The following is a 20,503-nucleotide window of genomic DNA, read 5'->3' as shown; positions in this document are numbered from 1 at the left end:
CTCGGGATGCGCGCCGGTACCAACAGTAAACCGCGCGCGGGCCGAACTGTGCGTCCCCGGTCCCTGCGCGCGCCTGCTGCCTTAGCAGCCTGCCGGAGCGTCGCGTTGCGGTCAGAGTAGTCTCGGAGAGGAGCTTTGCTTTGTCGGGCCGGGCGGTTAGAGAGCGAGCGGAGGGCCCAGGAGGCGCGCGCCGGCTCCCCGGCCTCCCCCGACGGGTCCATTGTCTTAGCTCCACACTTGTTGAGTATTTTGGAAAAACCCAAGGAATATATTACCGGCTCGGTGCGCGGAACAAAGGGGAGAGTTTCCGCAGGTCACACTGAAGTGGCCCCAAAGCAGGCCACTAGAGCCCTGGCCCCTGAAAAACTGTTCTCCCGGGCCCGAGGCACTTCGCAGGGATTTTCCTTTTAAGAGTAAGGGACGGTGACTGGGCTCGCCGGCCTCTGATCCTGGACACTCGCGACTGCGCTCCAGCCCTTGCTGTGCATGGTTGTTCGATCCCTTTCGGAATGAAATAACTATATTCGTATTTCTGGTCGCGCGCAATCTTATATAAAAGAAGGAGAATCAAACTGCTACATGGAGCGCTTGTCTCCCAAGCCAGGGAGAAAGGACCTTTACATAACAAGGGAATCCCACAAAAAAGTTAATTGGATTAAATTCTCTGGAAGGGAGGTGAGGGAAGGGTCCTGGACCGGACCACGTCGAGCTGCACTTTGCTTGTCGGTTTGCAAGACCCAGTGAAGTGTCACTTGGTGCGCCTCGAGTAATTTCTCAACATTGTCATTTCCCCAAACTTTTGATTTTGAGTTCAGAATAGTGACCTAGGAATATTTCATGTGTATGAAAGGGGGGCTGAGTGGGTGGGAAAAGGATTTGGGTTTTGAAACCTTTTGGGGTTTTGCAACTAAGGTGGAGGAGTCCATCGCCCCATGACCACCAGATAAACCCAGGACAGAGAACAGAACATATCCACTGCCACACAGTCATCACCAGAAAGCACCAAGGAGTTCCAACCCTACAGAGAAATCAGATAAAATCCCCAGCTGGGACACAGTAGGTTTGGGTATGGATTCCCCCAAGACGCTGCATGGGCCCCTGGTAAATACTTAGTCACAAAATTTGCAGAAATGGTTTCAATTTGGTCAAATATACTTTAATGTGGGGGTGGTCAGGAGGAGCATAGTTTCCCAAGCACTTGAGATAAAAAATATGGAAGGACTCCTTTCCTTTCTGGGCTCCAGCTTGGCAGCCTGTGATCCCAGTAGCCAAGCCTATGTGGCAGGTGACAACTCTTCTGCCTTCATTTGTCATTGCATTTAGGACAGAGGACATTGGGTCTCAACCTTTTCCCCACTCCCTGGGGGCTCACACTCAAGCCTGGGCAGAGTAATCAGGGAGGGTCTTGGGATAGACAACTAGCCTGGAAACTGAAAAGATGCCCTCCCACCATCAGAGGATTTGGTGCCCCAAGCAACAGGGCCACCAGGGCCTGCAGCAAAGGCCAGGAGAGACCTGAAATCTTCCTGCAGGGACTGAGGAAAGACCATCTGGAGCCATAACCAGATGAATCCAGCCCCACCACATATCCTTTTCCAACCTGCCTAGGATATAGGCAGGCAGAGATTCCATTTGATTGTTTATTTGCTCAAGGAAGGGACATGTGTCTTTGAAGACAGTTTAGGCCAGAAGGCACTTGTTGCTCATGGCTGCAATGCCCAGTAGCTGGTGTTCCCAGGCTCCCAAGCTTCTAGCCAAGCTGTTGCCTTCACTCAGGCTGCCCCTGCTGCCCCATATTGCCTCCCCCCACTCCTTCACCCCAAGAAACCCCAAAGCTGCAGCTCAGCCAGGATAGGAGTGACCTGGTTGGTAGACTGCCGCTGGAGGAGAGATGAACTTTAAGAGAACTTCCACCCAGAGGGGAGGCAGGGAGAGTGAAACTCAGATCTAGAAGTTTGGCGGCTCTTCAAAAGTTCTAGGAGTCCACGAATAGTCCATTGGAGAAGGAACCAAGATGTTGGGCATTTTCGTTGGAGATTCCTTGTCTTCCTCTGTTGTTAAGTGCCACAGAGCCCCTAAAACCCGATGTCCACCGGCAGCAGCCCCTAAACTACAGTTATCTGCAAACCTCAACGCCAGGCCTCTCCCGCTGCACTGCGCCCTGCCCTCCTTCCAGCGAGGTTACCGCCTCGGAGAGGAGTGGATCGTTGGGTGCCCCTTCCCGGTTGGGAGACTGCACAGCCCGCCTGGGACAGCTGGGTTCCCATCTCCCAATGCTTCGGATTCCCCAGGACCACCGGGTTCGCAGCCGCCACTCCCTCCAGCTGCGCGTCTCCACCAGCCGGAGCCTCGGTCCCCACCTCCCAGGCACTGTGCGAAGCCGTCACCCTCCCCCGCCTCTGGGGCGTTCCGCTCGGCTTCCCGGCCCTCGCCAACAGAATCGGAGCGCTCCGCTATTCCGGGCCCCCAGACCCGGGGGAGGAGCGGGGCCCAGGAGGGGACCGTCGGCTCGCAAAGTTACTACAAGTGGCATCTCGAGCTCGCCGCGAGTCAGCGCATCTTTACATAACTTTGTGTCCAGGGCAAGCGAAAGCGCGCTCCTTTGAGCACGCGCGCGCGCGCGAACACACACACACACACACACACACACACACACACACACACACGTTTACACACGCACACATTTCCACATTTCCACTTCCACATTTGTGCCGGATTGAAAACTTCTGCAAGCTCTCGGTATTTCCTGGGGTTCCACTGTCAAGATGACCCATCTGAACTTTTTGCAACTCTTTCTAAAGTTCCCCTTCTCCCTTCTCCTTCCCTCCCAATGTCTTCCCCCAACCCCCCACCAGTAGGACTAACCTGTGGAATCCATGTCGGGTTCCTCCAGTAACCCACAATGCATGCTCTTCCCATGGACAGCACAGGCGCCCCCCCAAAGTCCTGATGTTTGGGGATCCCCTGTGCTAGAGATGCCCAGGGAGTGAGGGAGGGGAGGAGAAGGAGAGAGACGCAGAGTGAGCGAGGGTAAAAAGATAAAGGAGGACGAGAAAGAAGAGGAAAGAAAAGAGAGAGGGGTGGAAAGAGAGAGAGAGAGAGGAGAGCTGGGAGAAGGGGGAGAGAGAGAAAGAGCGAGCAAGCGAAGGGACACTCAGTAATCCAGCCGGGCAAAGCCAAACCCGTCAAAATGTTTGCGGATGTTTCATGGGAAAAAGCATCATTTTATAGGAGCCCCGATGGGAGCAATGTCATTGATAGGCCAGCCGGCCTGATGAATGGCCGCTCGTCAGATGGGGCCGTGGCGAGGCGCACTGTGAAGCCCATTGTGGGCCTGTTTTGAATAAGAAAAGCCGCCTCCGAAAAGGGGGGCTCAGAGCGACGCAATCCCAGCCCTCCGACTTCCCCCTTCTATTATAGCATTAGCAACGTTTTTCTTATTTAAAGTTCCAGAGGCCTTCTCCAGCCTTCGCTAGGCACTCATTATAGGCGAAATCAAAATTGGCTTAGATGTGGCCCCCCTCCCCCTCTTGGCCCCTCCCCCGATCAGGCCCCGCATGGTGGGGCCGGGGACTCTAAGAGCCTGGGGAGTCTCCTGCGCGGCCACGAGTGGGCCCCACTCCTTTCTCTCCTCTTTTGTGCCGCCCCCCTTTTCCTCCTGGGTTGGATGTTGGGTGGGGACATCCATTCGGAGGGGGTCTGTCTTCACTCCCTTCCACGCAGTTCCGCGAACACGCGTGGGGGGAGTCGAGGGCGCTAGGGGAAAGGGTGGCTTGGGGAGACAGCCGTAGCCCCAAGACCCCACCCCAAACGGCGTGGAGAAGGACGCTTGGCAGGGAGGGGTGAGGGGCTGGTTCGCCTCCTCCAGAACTTTTTCTTTCTCTGGATCTGCGTCCTTAACCCTGCCTCTCTCCTTTTCCTCTCTCTCTCCCCCTCTCTGGGGTCTCTGGTCTCTCTCCTCCTCCTCTGTCTCCGTCTCCCTCTTTTTCTCCTCCTTTGGCTGCTTGTCTCTGTCCAGCCCCTGCCCCCCACATCTCTTTGTCTCTCCCTGGGACTTTGCCCCTGTCTCTACCCCCTTGGTCTCTCTAACTCCCACCCCACCCCCGCGCCTCTTCCCGTAACTCTGTCTGTCAGTCTGTCCACATCTCGGTCCTTCCCTCCTCCGCTCTCATCCCCCACCCCGTTCTTCCCCCCTCGCAGCGCCCCTCATCCCCACGGCCAGCCTCGAAGTTTGTGAGAAGCCCGGCGTCCAAGTGGGGACGCAGTTTTCCCAGGGACCCCCTCCTTGGCGGAGTTTAAAGTGCAGAGGAGGGGGGCAAGGGGCTGGGGGGCTGGAAGTGGAAGTGGGGGGGCAGGCTGCATCTCCTGCGGCCCCGATAAAGTGGCAGTTCGCGGGTCGGCCGCGCTGTGATTAGAATATGAATGGGGCTCGGCGGGCGGAAGAGAAAGGCGGATTACCCCGGGTGCTTTGACCATGGACAGAGGCAGCGCCGGCCAGGCCGCGGAGGGGCGGGGCCGGTGGGCCGGGTCCCTAACGCCCGGCTGCAGCGGGAGTCTAACTCCGGACCCCAAGCTGGGCACGGCTTCCCGCGATCCTCGGGAAAGTCCCCCGGCCCCCTCCCCCACGCCACAAGCAGGGCTAAGCGGGACAATGTGGGGAGGGGGGCGAGGGACCAGCACGTGCCGAGTTAAGGTCACGGTGCTGGAGGAGCGAGGCTGCACCAAATGCCAGCTGGGCAGAGTCGGGACTTGGCTGATTGCAGCGCGGGGTTCAAATCCCGGCTCGGTAAATTCCGTAACCTTCTTGGGCCTCGGCTTCCTCTTCTGTGGAATGGGGCAAAGATCCGCCCCGCTCGAGGTTTGGACGCAGATTAAATGAGGCCATGGGTGTAAAAGGAGCCGAGCACTTGCTGTTCCCGCTTCTTGGACCCTTTACTATCTACCCCTCCCATCCTCCTGCGTGGCCGGCTTCTTCTCATCACCCTGGTCTCAACTAAGTGTCGCCTCTTCGGAGAGGCTCTGCCTGGCCACTCTGTGTGAGGGCTCCTTCTTGCTCCGACCGCTGCCAAGTTCATTAGCCCGTTTGTTGCTGCAGGAAACTCTGCTCACAACCTCATGCCCAGTACCCAGAACAGCCCCGGGCACATTCTTTCCGGCTGTCGCCGTGGGTGAAGGGAAAGGGATCCAAGACGATGGGGACAGTCATCGCCTGCCCTCGAGGTGTGCGTGGCGGCCAAGACTGCGGGATTTGAGAGTCAGAGCCCTAAGTGGCTGGGGTCACCTCTCGCAGCCTCACCTTCGGTGTGGGTAAAATGGCAGGATGAATGGTAAAAGCCTGCTTCACCGGCCGGAGGGTAGCTTGGCCAGGTGCGTGGCCGCAAGGTGGAAAGCGGTCATCCCCCGGAGGGCTTCGGTCCTCCAGGCAGCCCTTGACGGATGCCCCGGGGCCGGGACGGTCTCCGGAGGGCGGAGACGACTATTATTACAATAACGTTTTGTTACTTCAATTACTGAATGCAAAGCGGAGAGGGTGGGGTGCGAAGGCTCCCTGGGGAGAGGTAAGGCTAAAGAAGCCTGAGGCCCAAGCGCAGGAAGGTGCGGTGCGCGGCGCAGGGCCGAGTGCTAGCCCAGCACTGCTCAGCCCGAGTCCCGCCTGGTGCCGCTGGCCACGCCCAGCGCGGCTCCCGGGTACGTTAGCTGGTGGGGCAGGAATTCTCAGCCAGGGCAGGGCCGCAGCACCTGGGAGCGTAAATAACTAACAGCAATACTTCATTCGTTTTGTGAGCTTACATTGGAGTGAAGGGAGGTAGATATTATATTGACATATGATCAGATCCTATAGAGTGTCCGGGAGAACTGTAGTGGAAGGGACTGGGGGAGGGCCTGTCTGAGGTGACAGCTGAGTTTAAGATCAATGCTACCTAGGGACAGGTCCTAAGGATGTGTTCCTGTGCAGACATGCTGAGCTGTGTGCTCTTACAGGTTTGTGTGTTCTCCTGAGTGTACTTCACGGTTCAGTAAGATCTTTGCTTAGGGGCTGAGGTTGTGGCTCAGGGGTACAGTCTTTGCCTGGCATGTGTGTGGCACCGGGTTCAATTCTCAGCACCGCATATATATAAATAAAATAAAGGTCCATCCACAACTAAAGATTTTAAAAAGTCAAAATGTATGAATGCATTCTACTGTCACGTACAACAAATTAGAATAAAAAATTAATAAAAATCGGCTTAGATTAATATGAATGGAAATGTAATAGCAGCTCTTTACTATTTGTATATTGACCAGACTAATATTTTCACTGTAATAGGCATTTTCCATGTGTTGTCTAATTTACTCCTCACCACACAACTAATAGCAAAGTATATTGTTGCTCTCGTCACCTTCAGAGATAGGGACAAGGGGGTTCAGTGTGGCCCTTGCCCTGGACAAGTACTGTGGACACAATAATGAACTGCCCAGTTCTGGTTCCTCTAGAAGGTCACAATCTGAAGTGAATGTAGCACAGAGGGGGCAGTGGGGGAAGGGTGGGTACTGAGGGAATCACAGGGGGCATGGGAACCTGGGAGGCTGGTATCACACAGGCTTCCTGGAGGAGCTGGATTAACCAGAAAGGGGCGGAAGGGGTGATAAAAAACAGAGGCAAGAGCAAAAAGGAGAGCATATGTGGCGTGTCTGGGGCTGGAACCTGGCCTCACTGTACAGGGAAACTGAGGAAAAAGTGGCAGACGATTCCATTCAGAGACAGGGACAATGTTTGCTCAAAAATTTATCTTGCATGAGTTTTGAGCATACAGGACTAAATTTGCATTTTGGGGAGATCACTGTGGCCATGTGTGTCGGTAGGAGCTGGGTTGGCTGCTGGAAGGGGTAGTCATTGGGAGAGAGGGATCCTAATGGCTTGAAATAGGTCTCCAGCTGTGAGCAAGGCTCAGGAGATACTAAGGAAGCACTTTCTAGCACTGGTGTTGATTGGCTGTGGCCAGTGAGTGGGCAGAGGGAGCAGGGAGGTCTAGGTTCTGACTTGGGCAACGAGTAGCTACTGGTATCAGCCATGAAGCCAGGCCAACTGTGGGATGGCAGCAGGAAAGACTTGACAGCAAGGTAGAAGTGGCTTGAAGTGGTCACAAAACTTCCAAGTCCTGATGGCAGGCAGGCAGACCCCAAAGGCATGAATTTGGCACAGCTAGTGGAGACCTGGGTGGCTGCTATGGTCCCTGGAATGGATGAATGAGCAGCATGCAAGAGGATGTGCAGGATCAATCCGTTTAGATGATCAGGCGCGCTCTGCCTCGGCTGCAGTAGTCTCCGTGGTCTCTGCTAGTCTCCCAGTCCTAGCATGGTCGCGTGGTTATTTACTGGTCTGGTGCAACGGATTGTGTGAGTCAGCTTTTCACTGCTGTAACCAAAATCCCTGACAAGAATGGCTTAAAGGAGGAGAAGCTTGTCTGGGTCTCACAGTTTCCGAGGTCTCAGTCCACCATAGGCTGACTCCAAGGTTCTGAGCCTGAGGTCAGGCAGAACATCATGGCAGAAAGGTGTGGTGAAAGGAATCTGCTCAGCTCACGACAGAAGGGAAGCAGAAAGAAAGAGGGAGAGAGGCCCCAGGGACAAAATATAACCCCCAAAGACATGTCCCCAATGACCTCCTTCCTCCAGCCACACCCTGCTTGCCTATAGTTGCCACCTAGGTAGTCCACTCAAATTATGAACCCATTGGATGGGTTAGTCCACTGATGAGGTCACAGTTCTCGTAATCTAATATTTTCACCTCTAAACATTCCTTCATAAACATATCAACATAGGAGTTTTGGAGGACACCTCGTATCCAAACCACAGCAGGGATGGTTTCGCCTATTCATAATGCTCCTGTCCTTTCCTATCTTGCACTGCCTTTCCTTCCCTCTAATTTGGGGTTTGGCCATTGGACTGTCTTGGCTGATGGAACCTGAATGGTCAGCATATGCCACATCCTTCCAGAGGCCTTCACTGTGCTCAGGTGGCTTGGCCCTGCTGTACTCTAGGACTTCTGACTTGCCTAGAGCAAGCCCCAAGTGGTCACGTCCCAGAATGGAACCTACTGGAGCCTCCTGGGTAGCCTGAGGAGCTCCCTACTTCCCCAGAGAATCTGCAAGTCTGTGGGCAAGACATAAACATTTGTTGCTATAAACTATTGAGAGTTATTAATGATAGTCTTAGCATCCTATTAGGAAAGAGAGGTGAACCAGTTGTTAATGCTGTATCCTCCTTTAAGGTAAGAATATTACTAATGTTTACTGAGCATTGACTAAGAACCAGACATGTTTCTAAGTGCTGAGGTGTATTATCACTTAGCCATCACAATAATCTTGTGAGATAGATAGGATTATTGTCCCCACTTTATACACGAGGCACAGAGAAGTGAAGTCACTTCAGGCTTGTAGGACATAGTTGGAAGATGGCACCTGCAGCTCCAAGTGTCACTTTCACATTCCAGATAGGAAGGAGGAGGAGAAAAGCAGGAAGGCGGGGGGGGGGGGGCTGATCAGCAGTCTCAGCTTACTATCATTCCAGAATTCTGCATTTCTTGGAGCCCCTTGTCTGGAAGGCCATCTGGAGGAGGGGTGTTTTGGCTGATCACAAGCCACTTCCAACAACACTGGTGGAATATGAGGTGGGAGAGGGGAAAAGTTGTGCTCTAGGGGGCTGTAGGAGGGGTGGCAACCTCAGGAGACTGTGCTTTCAGTTGAGGGAAGAAGGCGAGAGGAGAGGCTGTGGATGTAGAGGACTAACTGGTGATGGGCCATGGGTATCAAACCGGCGCAGCCATATTGGACCCATTTTGAGGGACTTCCTAAAATACACCTCCTTTCTCCTGCCCCATGGAAACTTCCCATGGATAATCTAACATTCCCTAATTTAAAATATTTTGTCTATGCTCTCATAACACTCTCTAGTGACAGCCCCAGTTCTCTATTTCCCATCACTCTTCTGTAAAGAGTTGTTTATAGTGGCAGAATCTACTAGCTCATCCCCACTCTTTCTCATGCCCACTTCCCTCAGCCCTCCCTCTCCTCTACTTCTACCTGTCAGGGTCCCCAGTCTCATCCATGTTACCAAGTCCAATCATGGTTTTCCCCTCTTCACTGTATTCAAGATCTCACTCAACCCAGTTTTCCATTCGCTCCTTCTCTTGGCTCCTGGGACACTATCCTCTCTCAGTTTTCCTTTTTCATTACCAGGTTCTCAGTCTCCTTCCTGACTTCTGCTTTTCTGTCTGATCTCAAAGCCTTTGGTGTGTCCTGGGCCAAGGTCCTGGTCCTTCTTCTCCTCCTAGACACCTCTCCTCTAGGAAATCTCACTGTGTCCCAGAAGAGTCGGCGTTCCTGGCTCCTGTGGCATATTTTCCAGTACTCTTGTCCCTCTTCTTGAAGCAGAGTACATCTCCTTGTTCACTGACTTTGGGTCTGGTTGTGTGGGATGCTCTGACCATGTGAGCGGATGTGATATAAGGATGTGCCTGTGCAGTGTGTCCCACTTTGACTCCTTCCATCACTATGAGAACAATATATCTCCACTGCTGCAGGTTCAAGGAGATTGAAGAGATCTTTAAAGCAGATCTGAACACAGTGTAAATGACCTGCAGCTGTGTCAGTCACCGCACACCTGTGACCCAGGGAAAGAAGTGCTTCTTATCATCAGCCACTGTGGTTTGTTATGCAACATTATTGCAGCAATGGTAGGATCTGGGTTAGGGTTAGGGGAAGGCTGGGAGTAGTGTTAGCATTAGGATCTGGGAACATTGTGAAATGGTGGTGGCTTGGGGCTGGAGAAGGAGGAAAAGATTCAAGATGGATGTTAAAAGGAAAGCAAACAGGACTTGAAGATAGATTGGAAGTAGGAAATGAAAATAAGACAAGAATAAAGAACCCCTTGTGTTTTTAGCTTTAGCACCTGGCTAAGGCACAGTCCTATTTAATAAGGTGGGGGAAGTCTAGGGGCAAACTGAGCAAAGCTGGTATCTTTTCTTGGCCATGTGCAGTTTGAGATGCTTCTGGGCATCTGTGCAGATATCAAGTGGGCATTTTGAAAAACAGGTTTGGATTTAGTGGAAAGGTTAGAAGTACAGTTATAAATGGGAGGGGCTGATATCCATAGACCACTGTTTCTTAGACAGTGTGTTGTGGAATCTGCTGGGGAGCTTGTTGGCAAAACGTATAAATGAGTCCTGAGTTCAGAGACTCTGATTCAGAAGGTCTGCAGCAGGCCCAGAAATAAGTTCTTTAGAAAGTTTTGTTATAAAATAATTCCTAGTAAATATAAAATAAAAGGGAATAGTGTAATGAATCCCCAATGGAACCATAGGTATATGGAGTCAATATTATTTCATCAATATATCCATCCGTTTACCCTCCTCTCCCTCCTACTCCCAACTAGTTTATTACAAAACAAATTCCAGACATCATATACTTTTAACCATAAATACTTTTTTAAGTATGTATTTATAAAATATAAGGATTTCTGAATCAGAGCCACACAAACCATTTGGTTGCTCTAGGTCTTAAGTCTTTAAATCTGGAGATTTTTTCCTCCTCATTTTATTCCTTCTTATTTATTCGTTCACAAAAACAGGTCATATATTTGGGCTGTGGGTCCAAATCCTGCAATATGTCAGCTGCATCACTGCTGTATCATTTAACATTCTTCTCTGTCTCCTGTACTTTCTGTGAGTTGGTAATTGGGTCTAGAGGCTTGGTCAAGTTTTTGGCAAGAATAGCACATGGGTGGTGGTATGTACTTTCCAGAATATTGGGTTGGGATTCCCATGTCTCTGTGTGTTGTCAAGAGGATGAGTGGGTTCAAGTGTTACCAACCTGATCCATCTTTATAAACTTCCCATCTGCAGTTCACCTAGTAATTTTAACAGTCATTGTGATCATTGCCTATACTAATTTTATGGGTTGCAAAAATTGTTAATATTTAATCGTATCATTCCTTCTGCATGTATTAGCTGGAATTCTCTATTTAAAAAATCTCCTGCCATCAAATATTTTGTAGCCTTGAGATAGAATTCATTTGGGAAAGGATAAATAAATGTTTAACTTTCTTTCCCTTTGACCAGTTTCCAAAACAATAATTTTGTTCCCTAGATTCCCTCATTGAGTAGTTAATTGACTGTGGTATTATAACTTCATAGAATTTAATAAATTTGATGTGCTTCAATCCAGCAAGTTATTGCCTTTTGGCAAGACCCTCCTGGGTTTTGATGGCTTCCCTGTTCTCTGCCACAACAAGATGATCCAGGCTCATCTTTTGCATTTCTTGCCTTACACATGGCTATTTCTACAAGGAGCTTGATTCCTTTCCGTGGGAAATGGTATTTAGAGCACTTGGTAATAAGCTTTTTAATGGTGGCCTCCCTCTCTTTAGAATCCTCCATCCTCTACACCACTGTGACACTCAAGATCTTTAAAAATCTGATCATGTCCTTTACCTGATGTGAGTCATCCGTAGTGTATCATCATTCACAGGTTCAAGTCTAAGCTCCTTAGGTTTTGCTTTGTACAGGAAATTCATTTACAAGTCCCTTGTTACTTCTTCTGGGAAGCTTTCCCTGGCCTTATCATGAAAAGTTAAAGATGGCCTCCTGGCTCTCACTCCGGCGTCTTGTTCATATCCCTATTATCTTACTTATGCTTCCATGATTATCAGCTTCATGCCTGTCTCCTGAGCTTGGCTGTGAGTCCCTGATGGTAGGACATTGTTCCCTATAGTTGTTTATATGTGCAATAGTTTTAGAATAACAATACCAATATCATCACTAGCAGTATGATTACTAGAGTTTACAGGGTTTCTTGGTCCTTTTGTCATTAGGGTTCATTTTGCTCTAATTGTATAATACTATATTATTTTAAAATTCCTTGGGGGGAAAACTGTGTAGCTAGAAGATAAACTTTAGTTATTTATTATGTCTTTCTGGAGACTTGATACTTTCCTTATTACATAGTGCCCTGTGTTCTTCTTGATCATTTCCCTCATCCTGAAGTCTGCTTTGTCTGAAATCGATACTTATTCCAACTTCATTTTGATCAGCGTTGGTACACTATCCATCCTTTCCTCTACTTTGAGCCTATTAGGGTCTTCGTATTTAAAGTGGATTTCTGGAGACAACATCTATCAAGTCTAATTTTTAAAATCTACTTGGACAACCTCTGACTTTTTAATTGGTGTCTAGACATTCATAAAGTGATTAATGATACATTTGTATGAATGTCAGTCATGTTTGTAACCGTTTCTTATTTGTTGCCAGAGACCTCTTTTTCTGCCCTATTTCTGCAGTAGCAGGGATTGAACCCAATGCCTCACACATGACAGGCAAGCACTCAGCCACTGAGCTATGTCTCCAGCCCTACCTTATTATTATTTTTTTCTGGTGCTAGGGATCAAACCCAGGACCCTGAACATACTAGGCAAGCACTTTATTGCTAAGCCACCTCCCCAACTCCCCTACCTTATTTTGTATTAATCATACATTTTATCTCCTCTCAGTGTATTATACTTTTTTAAAAAATGCTAGCAGTTGCAATAGAGTTTTCAATACACATTTCTAGCTAATCTAAGTCCACATCCAAACAATGCTTTTCCACTTCCATGCAGTGCAGGCTGAGTGGTCCTGATTCCTCTGTCTTGTTCCTTGTTACACTGCTTCATTCTTTCATTTAACCATAAACTATAATCACCCATTATATTGTTACTATTATTTCTTTAAATAACAATCTTTTAGATTAATGAAGAATAAGAGAAATAGAAGTTTTTATTTTCCCTTTACTTATTCCTCCTTCAATGCCCCTATTGTCTTTATAAAGATTTGAGTTTCTGATGTCATTTTCCTTTTCTTTGAGGAACTTCTTGAACATTAATCGCAAGGAAGGTCTGGTGACAATGGATTTGAATCCTCAGATTCCATTTGTTAAAAAACATCTACATTTCTATTTTACTTTTGAAGGATAATTGTGCTGAATTGAGAGTTCTAGGTTAGTAGTTTTTTTCTTCTTCTTCTTATAATACCCTAAATATATCACTCCCTTCTCTTCTCATTTGCCTGTTTTATGGTAAGTCCATCGTAATTCTTATCCTTGTTCCTCTATAAGAAAGATGTTACCCAAGGACTTAAAATCAGCATATTACAGAGATACAGCCACATCAATGTTCATAGCTGCTCAGTTCACAATTGCCAGATTGTGGAACCAACCTAGATGTCCTTCAATTGATGAATGGATAAAGAAACTGTGGTATATATATACAATGGAATATTACTCAGCCATAAAGAATGATAAAATTATGGCATTTGCAGGCAAATGGATGAAATTGGAGAATATCATGCTAAGTGAGATAAGCCAATCTCAAAAAAACAAAGGATGAATGATATCGCTAATAAGTGGATGATGACACATAATGGGGGGTGGGAGGGATTAGTGTTAGGGTTAGAGTTGGGGTTAGGGAGGGGGGCAAGAATGGAGGAAGGAAGGACTGTATAGAGGGAAAAGAGGGGTGGGAGGGGTGGGGGGGAGGGAAAAAAGTAACAGAATGAATCAAACAGCATTACCCTATGTAAATTTATGATTACACAAATGGTATGCCTTTACACCATGTACAAACAGAGAAACAACATGTATCCCATTTGTTTACAATAAAATAATAAAAAAAAAAGAAAGGTGTTTTCTTACCCTTTAGTTTTTTTCATGATTTTCTCTTTTGTCTTCAACTTCTGCATTTTTAATAAAACAAAACTAAGTGGGAGGTGCTGGGGATTGAACCCAAGGCCTTGTGCTTGCAAGGCAAGCACTATACCGACTGAGCTATATCCCCAGCCCGCTACATATTTTGAAACTGTCCCGTCCCATAGTTCATATATATATATATATATATATATATATATATATATATATGTTTATATATGTTTATATATATATATGTTTATATATAAATGTTATATATATTTATATATGTATGTTTATATATAAACACTCATATATATGTATATAAAATATATATTTAAATATATATTTGTCTTTGTGTTTCTGGGAAGTTTCTGTTGCTTTGTCTTCCAGTTCAATGATTGTTTCCTCAGCTGTTCTGTAGTCCATTAATGAGCCCATCAAAAATACTCATTTCTGATACAGTGTTTGTGATTTACAGTATTTCCTTTTGATCCTACCTTAGAACTTCCACCTCTCTGCTTAAATTAACCATCTGTTCTTGGATGCCAGTTACCTTTTCCACTATAGTCCTTAACACGTTAATCACAATGATTTTAAATTCCCTGTCTGATCGACATCTGTGTCAGACCTGAGTGCAGTTCTGGTGCTTGTCTTGACCCCTCAGACTGTTTTCTTCTTGCCTTTTGGCAAGCCTTGGGACTTTCTGTTGACAGTTGGATGTGCTGTATTGGATAAGTAGGAACTGAGACTTTATTATGTGGATCTATGTGAACTGAGATAGGAGTTAGACTTTGTTTAATGTTTTCTGTAGCTGTAGGTCCCAGAGACATCAAATTCACTTAGAATCTTGATTTTTATCTTACATCTTGAATTCAGGCTTCCTTAAAGTATCCCCCTCCTCTCTCAGTTTATGTCTTACAGCGATTCCAGCTGTAATCCATTATAACCGTACTGGAACACTGTTGGCATGGCAGGAAGGTGTTGGGGAGGGGAGCCTTCTATAGTATTACAATTAAGTCTTTAAGTGGGCCCAGATCTCTCTGGACTCTAATTTTCACAAGTGTTTGTTTTTCAGTTTCTTTTCTCACCCCGCCCCCCAATTTGGGTGAGACAGAAACTAGAGAGGGCTAGAATGACAGTAATGTCCCCCACCCTGTCCCAGACCTCTGGGACAGGGCTCTGGTGAAAGCTTTTGCCCTGGTGGGTAGGCCTTTGTTATGGGAAAAGGTCTGGACATATTTCTCCATTTTGAGTCTTTTCCTTCCCCTGCGAGAGCCACAAAGGGAACTTTCTCAGATCTTTTCTATGAGAACCTGGCTGGGTTGGTAGAGGTGAAAGCCACAAAAGTGTAGGGCCCCTTAAGACTGAGGTCCCCAGGAGATCTTCACCTTGTGCTGGGTCACTCAGTCTCCCATAATTCAAGAACATGACCATCTAAGAGATCCTATCAGCTCAAGACTGCAGCAGCTTTGCTCCAGGTAACCTGGTCGAGGGATCACTGACTCCATCCTCTCAGATCTACATATTTTGGAATGACACTTTGCCCTGCAACCTCCATTCTCTAATGGGTCCAAAACAGCCATTGTTATTTGCTTTGTACAGATTTGTTATGAGCATAAGAGTGACTATTCTGAGCCTCAGGACATGAAATTGGAAGTTGATTCATTTGGCCTTTTCATTTTGATTTAATGTATATTTAAAAAAGCATATAACCCATTTACCATTTACATGTTTCCAAGGTCAAATTTGCAGATCAAATCTGTAAGACAAGGTAGATTAAGAAAGATTTCACAATCTACTCCTGTTGTACCTACCCTGTATTCTTCCCTATAGTAACTATTTCTTTTTCTTTCTTTCTTTCTTTTTTAGGGGGGTGTTGTGTGGGGGGGTACTAGGATTTGAATCCAGGGTCACTTTACCACTGAGCTACATCCTCAGTTCTTTTTTATTTTTATTTTGAGACAGGATCTTGCTAAGTTGCCCATGCTGGCTTGGAACTTACGATCCACCTGCCTCAACCTGCCTCAGCCTCCTAAGTTGCTGGGATTACAGGTGTACATGACCACGCTGGGCCCATTTCTAAAGAACAAAACAAAAACCAAACCAAACAAAAAACTCACCACCAGCAAAAACAACCTACCACTATCACCACCAACACAAACCTTTCAGTTTGTTCTTTGCTGCTGTGGCCTTTAAATAAATGTTCTACATGACCGTGATGCTGAAGGTTTAGACCTACTTGGAGAGAAACTGTCCTAGAGATACATCTCATGAGGGAGTCAGTATATGTGCATTTGCAGCAAGAAAAAGAGAAAGAGAGAGAGAGACAAATGGATTCCCAGTTAAGAGAATCACAAGACAAGTAACCACCCCACCATTTCTACCAAGGTCTAGAAACTTAAAAGAGCTACGTAGCAAAAAGTCTGTCCTGGGGGATTCGAAGTCTGGGTAATTCAGAGGCTCAAAGATGTCACCACGCTCCAGTTCCTTTCCACACTTGTGTCCCGCTTCCTCCTGTCTTCTGCTCATCTGTCATTGTGACCACAGCTGGCTGTAGTTATAAAGCATCATCATCTCCCTCACACAATTCCCAAAGACTAGAAGGAAGAAAGAACATGTCCCTTCCCTCTGGCCTTTCTTAGGAGTAGAAAAGTTTTCAGGGCAAGGTGGAGCATGACTGTAATCCCAGAAACTTGGGAGGCTGAGATAGGAGCATCGCAAGTTTGAAGCCAGCCTCAGCAACATAGGAAGGCCCTAAGCAACTTAGCAAGACCCTGTCTTAAAATAAAAAAAAGGGCTAGGAGGTAGCTCAGTGGTAAAGCACCCCTGGGTTCAATCCCCAGCACTGGGGCGGGGTGGGGGGAAGAGTAGCAGAGTAGGGAAACTTTCTCAAATGCTTCTTGGAGGATTCTTTCCTGTGCCATTCACTGAACACCTGATTTTTCCCTGCCTGTTTCAGGCAAAGGGCAAATTAATATTATGATAGGCTAAGATGAACCAAAATGGGCTGAGGAGGAGTCTATCTATCTATCTTCCCTTGAAACACAGACACCAGGTACGTGAACCAAATCTGTTACCAAGGAAGAGGGGGAGGAATGGGTAGGCAGGCAGCAAGGCAGCAGTGTGTGCCACACTATTGAAAAGAAGATCCGCCTTGCATAATGTCATGCTGTGCAGTGGGAAGGTCCCTCCTGCTCAACTAACAAAACATACATCTTGTCCATGAATACCTTCACCCCAGGTCCTTGCCCTGCGAGGGCACATGACCTCCAACTCTCTTGCATTTGATTCCCATCAACAGTTCACTTGTAAGAAATAATATTCATAGAAGATGGCATGAAGCTTTGTGTTCCAACTATTTCTCAAGATGGGATCTTCAAATCCAGGTTTTGTGGTGTGGTTTGGCAGTGCAAATAAAATGCATGGTTCACCTTTGCAAAGATGCCTCTCCCTTCTTGTTCATGAGAATGGATTTATCAGGCCGAAAGGCTTTATTCCTGGTAGCACATGGTTTTCCTTATAGTAGACAGGCCACACTCAGAGATCATGCAGTGAATGATCGAATGAATGTCTCCTTTTAAATGCAAAAATGACTGGGAGAAGATAATTTACATATTTAATAAAATTCCAAGAGAAATTTCAATATGATTTTAGTTCCTCTGGAAGTGTATGTAAATTGATGGAACTAAGTCAAGAAATGTTTTATGTTTTTAAAAATTTCTTTTTTCCCTTGTTAAATTACAAAAGTGATAATGTTTGCTATAAAACTAAAGTTATATGAGGGCATATTAAAATTAATAATCTCCTTTCCTCTCTATCAATCTATGGAGGTAATACATATCCATACTTAGTGTGTGACTCCAATCTTTCTCTGAGCTCAAACATTAACAAATTAATGACTGACAGTAACATTTCATAGTCTGTTTATGCCTTCAGTTCTCTAATGTCTCCCTTACTGAAAGTCATTCAGGCTGTTTCCAGGTTTTTGTTTTTGCTATCAGAAATAATGTTATAATGGACTGTCCTTGTCCGCATGCCCTCAAGGACTGGTGCTTTTATTTCTATGCAGTCAGTTGCTTTGATGGGATTATCAGGCCATTTAATATTTTAATGACCTTGGTGCATTTCTTTCCCAAAAGTTTAGCAACTCACACTTCCATCATCAACATGTGAAAGTGACAGTTTCCACGTGTGCTTCCTTGCCCCGTTATGACTTAAACAATTTTTTAACTGAATGATGAGTAATGGTGAGGGATGAGTGATTATTTAATTTGTATTTTCTTGAGGATTAGTGAGGTTAGGCATGTTTTCTTGTGTTCGACTTTTGCACTTTGTCCTTTGAAAATTGCCTGTATTCAGCAACCTTGAAATTGCTCCCAATGACACCTGCCTGCTGGCATTGACACACTTGGCTAACCCTCTCTCCTGTGTGTGGGCTGGGCCTCATGCTCCTTCTAGTGAATAGAATGTGGCAAAGGTGAAGAAATGCCACTTTGGATTTTTTTTTTTTTCGATTCTATGGTTTGTTCTTTGAGTGTTTTATTTAAGAAGCCTTCCTGCCTCTAGTATCACAAATAACATTTTCATTTCTCTTTCATTTTTATCATTCCATCCAAGCATTTCATCTACAGCTATAGTTCACTTTAGTGTACAAATTTCCCCCCAATATAATTGACCATTTTTTCCCAGCAAAACTATTGTCATAGTCAGTTTGAGTTGCCATGACAAATACCATGGACTAGGTGGATTAAGCAACAGAAAATCATTTTCTCTCAATTCTGGAGGCTAGATGTCCAAGATCAAGGTTCCAGCTATTTGGTTTCTGATGGGCTTTCCTCTCAGCGTGCAGGCCTGTCTTCTCGTCTGTCTTCACACGGTCTCTCCTCAGTCTGTGTGCAAGAGGAGCCCTCCTGCTCTCCCTGCCCTCTTCTCCCTCCTCCTCACACTCCACCCGCTCCCCCTTCCTCCTTCAATATTGATGTACATTCGCATGTTTTTCAGGGGGAAATTGTTGGTCTCTGGCATCATTAGTCACAACAGAGTTAGTCACAACTAGTTCTTCAACAAGTTATAGCAGTCCTCTCTTCTTGTGTTCTGGTCATCACACTTTGTTTCTTTTCATTTTATTTTGTTTCTTTAATTTAACCCTTTGTAACTAGAAAGCATAAAATTAAGCCCAGATTGTGTTTTAGTAAGTTATGAACACTTGCCAGGAGAATTCAAAATTGAATATATAATTTCAAGCAAAAGACATTTCAAACTATCCGACTGAATTTAGTTACTGATTGTCTGACATATACTTTGTATGTTTCCATTTTTGTATTGCTGAGTTTACCATAGTGACATTCACCAAGATATGTATTTATCTTCCATTTTTGGTCACACCCCCCGTTTTGCTTTGCTTTGATTTTTTTCCTTCTTCTTGCTGGAATACTTCCTTTAAGAAGATTTTCAAAGAGGATCTTTGTTTGTAAACATTATTTTGGTATCACATTGAAGTGATAGTTTAGTTGGGTTCAGAATTTTAGGTCCCTAGCTCTTCTTCAATACTGCAACTCTACTCTGTTGTTTCCTGGTAAATGTTGCTATCAAGAAATATGATTCTGATATTCATCTCATTCTTGTTCCTTTGTAGGTAACTTGCCTTTGGTCTAGAGGTGTTTAGATTTTTCTTTTTGTCCTTGATGCACTTAAATGACACAAAAACATACCTTTCTTATCTAAGAGTATATTTATTTGTACTTTCAGGTTTAATATTATGATCTGAGAAATTGTTATTATTTCATTAAACATTCCACTCTTGGCATTTTTTTTCTTTTTCTGGGATTTCTGTTATTTGAATGTTGAGGCTTCTACTTCTCTTTTCTGCATCTTTTAACTTTTCTTTTTGATATTTCCACTATACTGGTGCTTTCTGAAACTAATCTTGCACTTCTCTGATTTGTTCTACTATCCAATCTGCTATTCAATAGTCAATTAAGTTTTTTTTTTGATATACAGAAATTCCTCTTGGGCTCCTTTATACCATTTGCCTTACTGTACCCTTTCACATTTGTTTAATATGATTACTTTTCTTTCTTGTTCTGTGTGGTCAGCTAAATTGGCTTCACTTAAATCAGATTTTTCCTTTGGGTGTCCTTCTCTTATACCAGTGGCTCTCCCAAGAAGTCCAGTTATTTTTTTCCTAACAGTTCACATTCAGGGCAACCCCACTATAATAGAGCGTGGGACCTATTCTCCTTGGGGTTCTCAACCATGAATTTGCCCCAATGGGAGACACGTGTGGTTGTGGGTTGGGGTAGGGGGAATATTGCCACCAGCTACTAGTGTGCAGCAGCCAAGGATGTGCTTAAAAATCCTATAATGTACAGGACATGCCCCCAAAAGCCTAACCCTAGACCTCCAAAAGCCAAAATTTCAGTAGTGCCAAGGTTGAGAAATCCTTGATACCAGGGCTGTACTGGTGAGGAGGGTGGCAGTGCATCCCTAGCTTTTGTCTTTCCTGCTGAGTTGGCTCTGGGGGTACAGAGAAAGAGACTGGGAACTCACCTTGGGATGCTGCAGTCTGGACTTGCACTGGGGACCTGTTCTGTCACAAGGGCTGCAGTGGAGGTCACTGTAAAGTAGGTGGGGTGAGGAGGAAGTGCACAGGGGTGACCCATCTCCTTACCCACCCATCTGGGACAGAGTGCCCACTCGATGCTGCAGGGACAATCCAGGAAGTACAGGCCGGCTGCTGTTTCTTCTGCTTCCCTGTGGCCTTGGGTGGGGAAAGGTCCACCTAGGCCAGTGGTAAAAAGTGCATC

General features: G+C 46.1%; 1 protein-coding gene across 3 annotated transcripts in view; it reads right to left on the bottom strand.

The window, feature by feature from the left end:
- Positions 1–3,291, bottom strand: part of Rfx4 (regulatory factor X4) — a 156,031-nt gene extending 152,740 nt beyond the window's left edge. For all 3 annotated transcript variants that reach the window (XM_047548259.1, XM_047548260.1, XM_047548261.1), the window contains exon 1: positions 2,866–3,291. In XM_047548259.1, the coding sequence (XP_047404215.1) occupies positions 2,866–2,908 (43 nt within the window). In that variant the 5' untranslated portion in view covers positions 2,909–3,291. The remainder of the gene's footprint in view (positions 1–2,865) is intronic.
- Between the last annotated feature and the right edge of the window lie 17,212 nt (positions 3,292–20,503).

This window comes from Sciurus carolinensis, chromosome 4, assembly GCF_902686445.1.
Source record: "Sciurus carolinensis chromosome 4, mSciCar1.2, whole genome shotgun sequence".
Classification (NCBI taxonomy): domain Eukaryota; kingdom Metazoa; phylum Chordata; class Mammalia; order Rodentia; family Sciuridae; genus Sciurus; species Sciurus carolinensis.
This window is presented reverse-complemented; position numbering and strand designations above follow the sequence as displayed.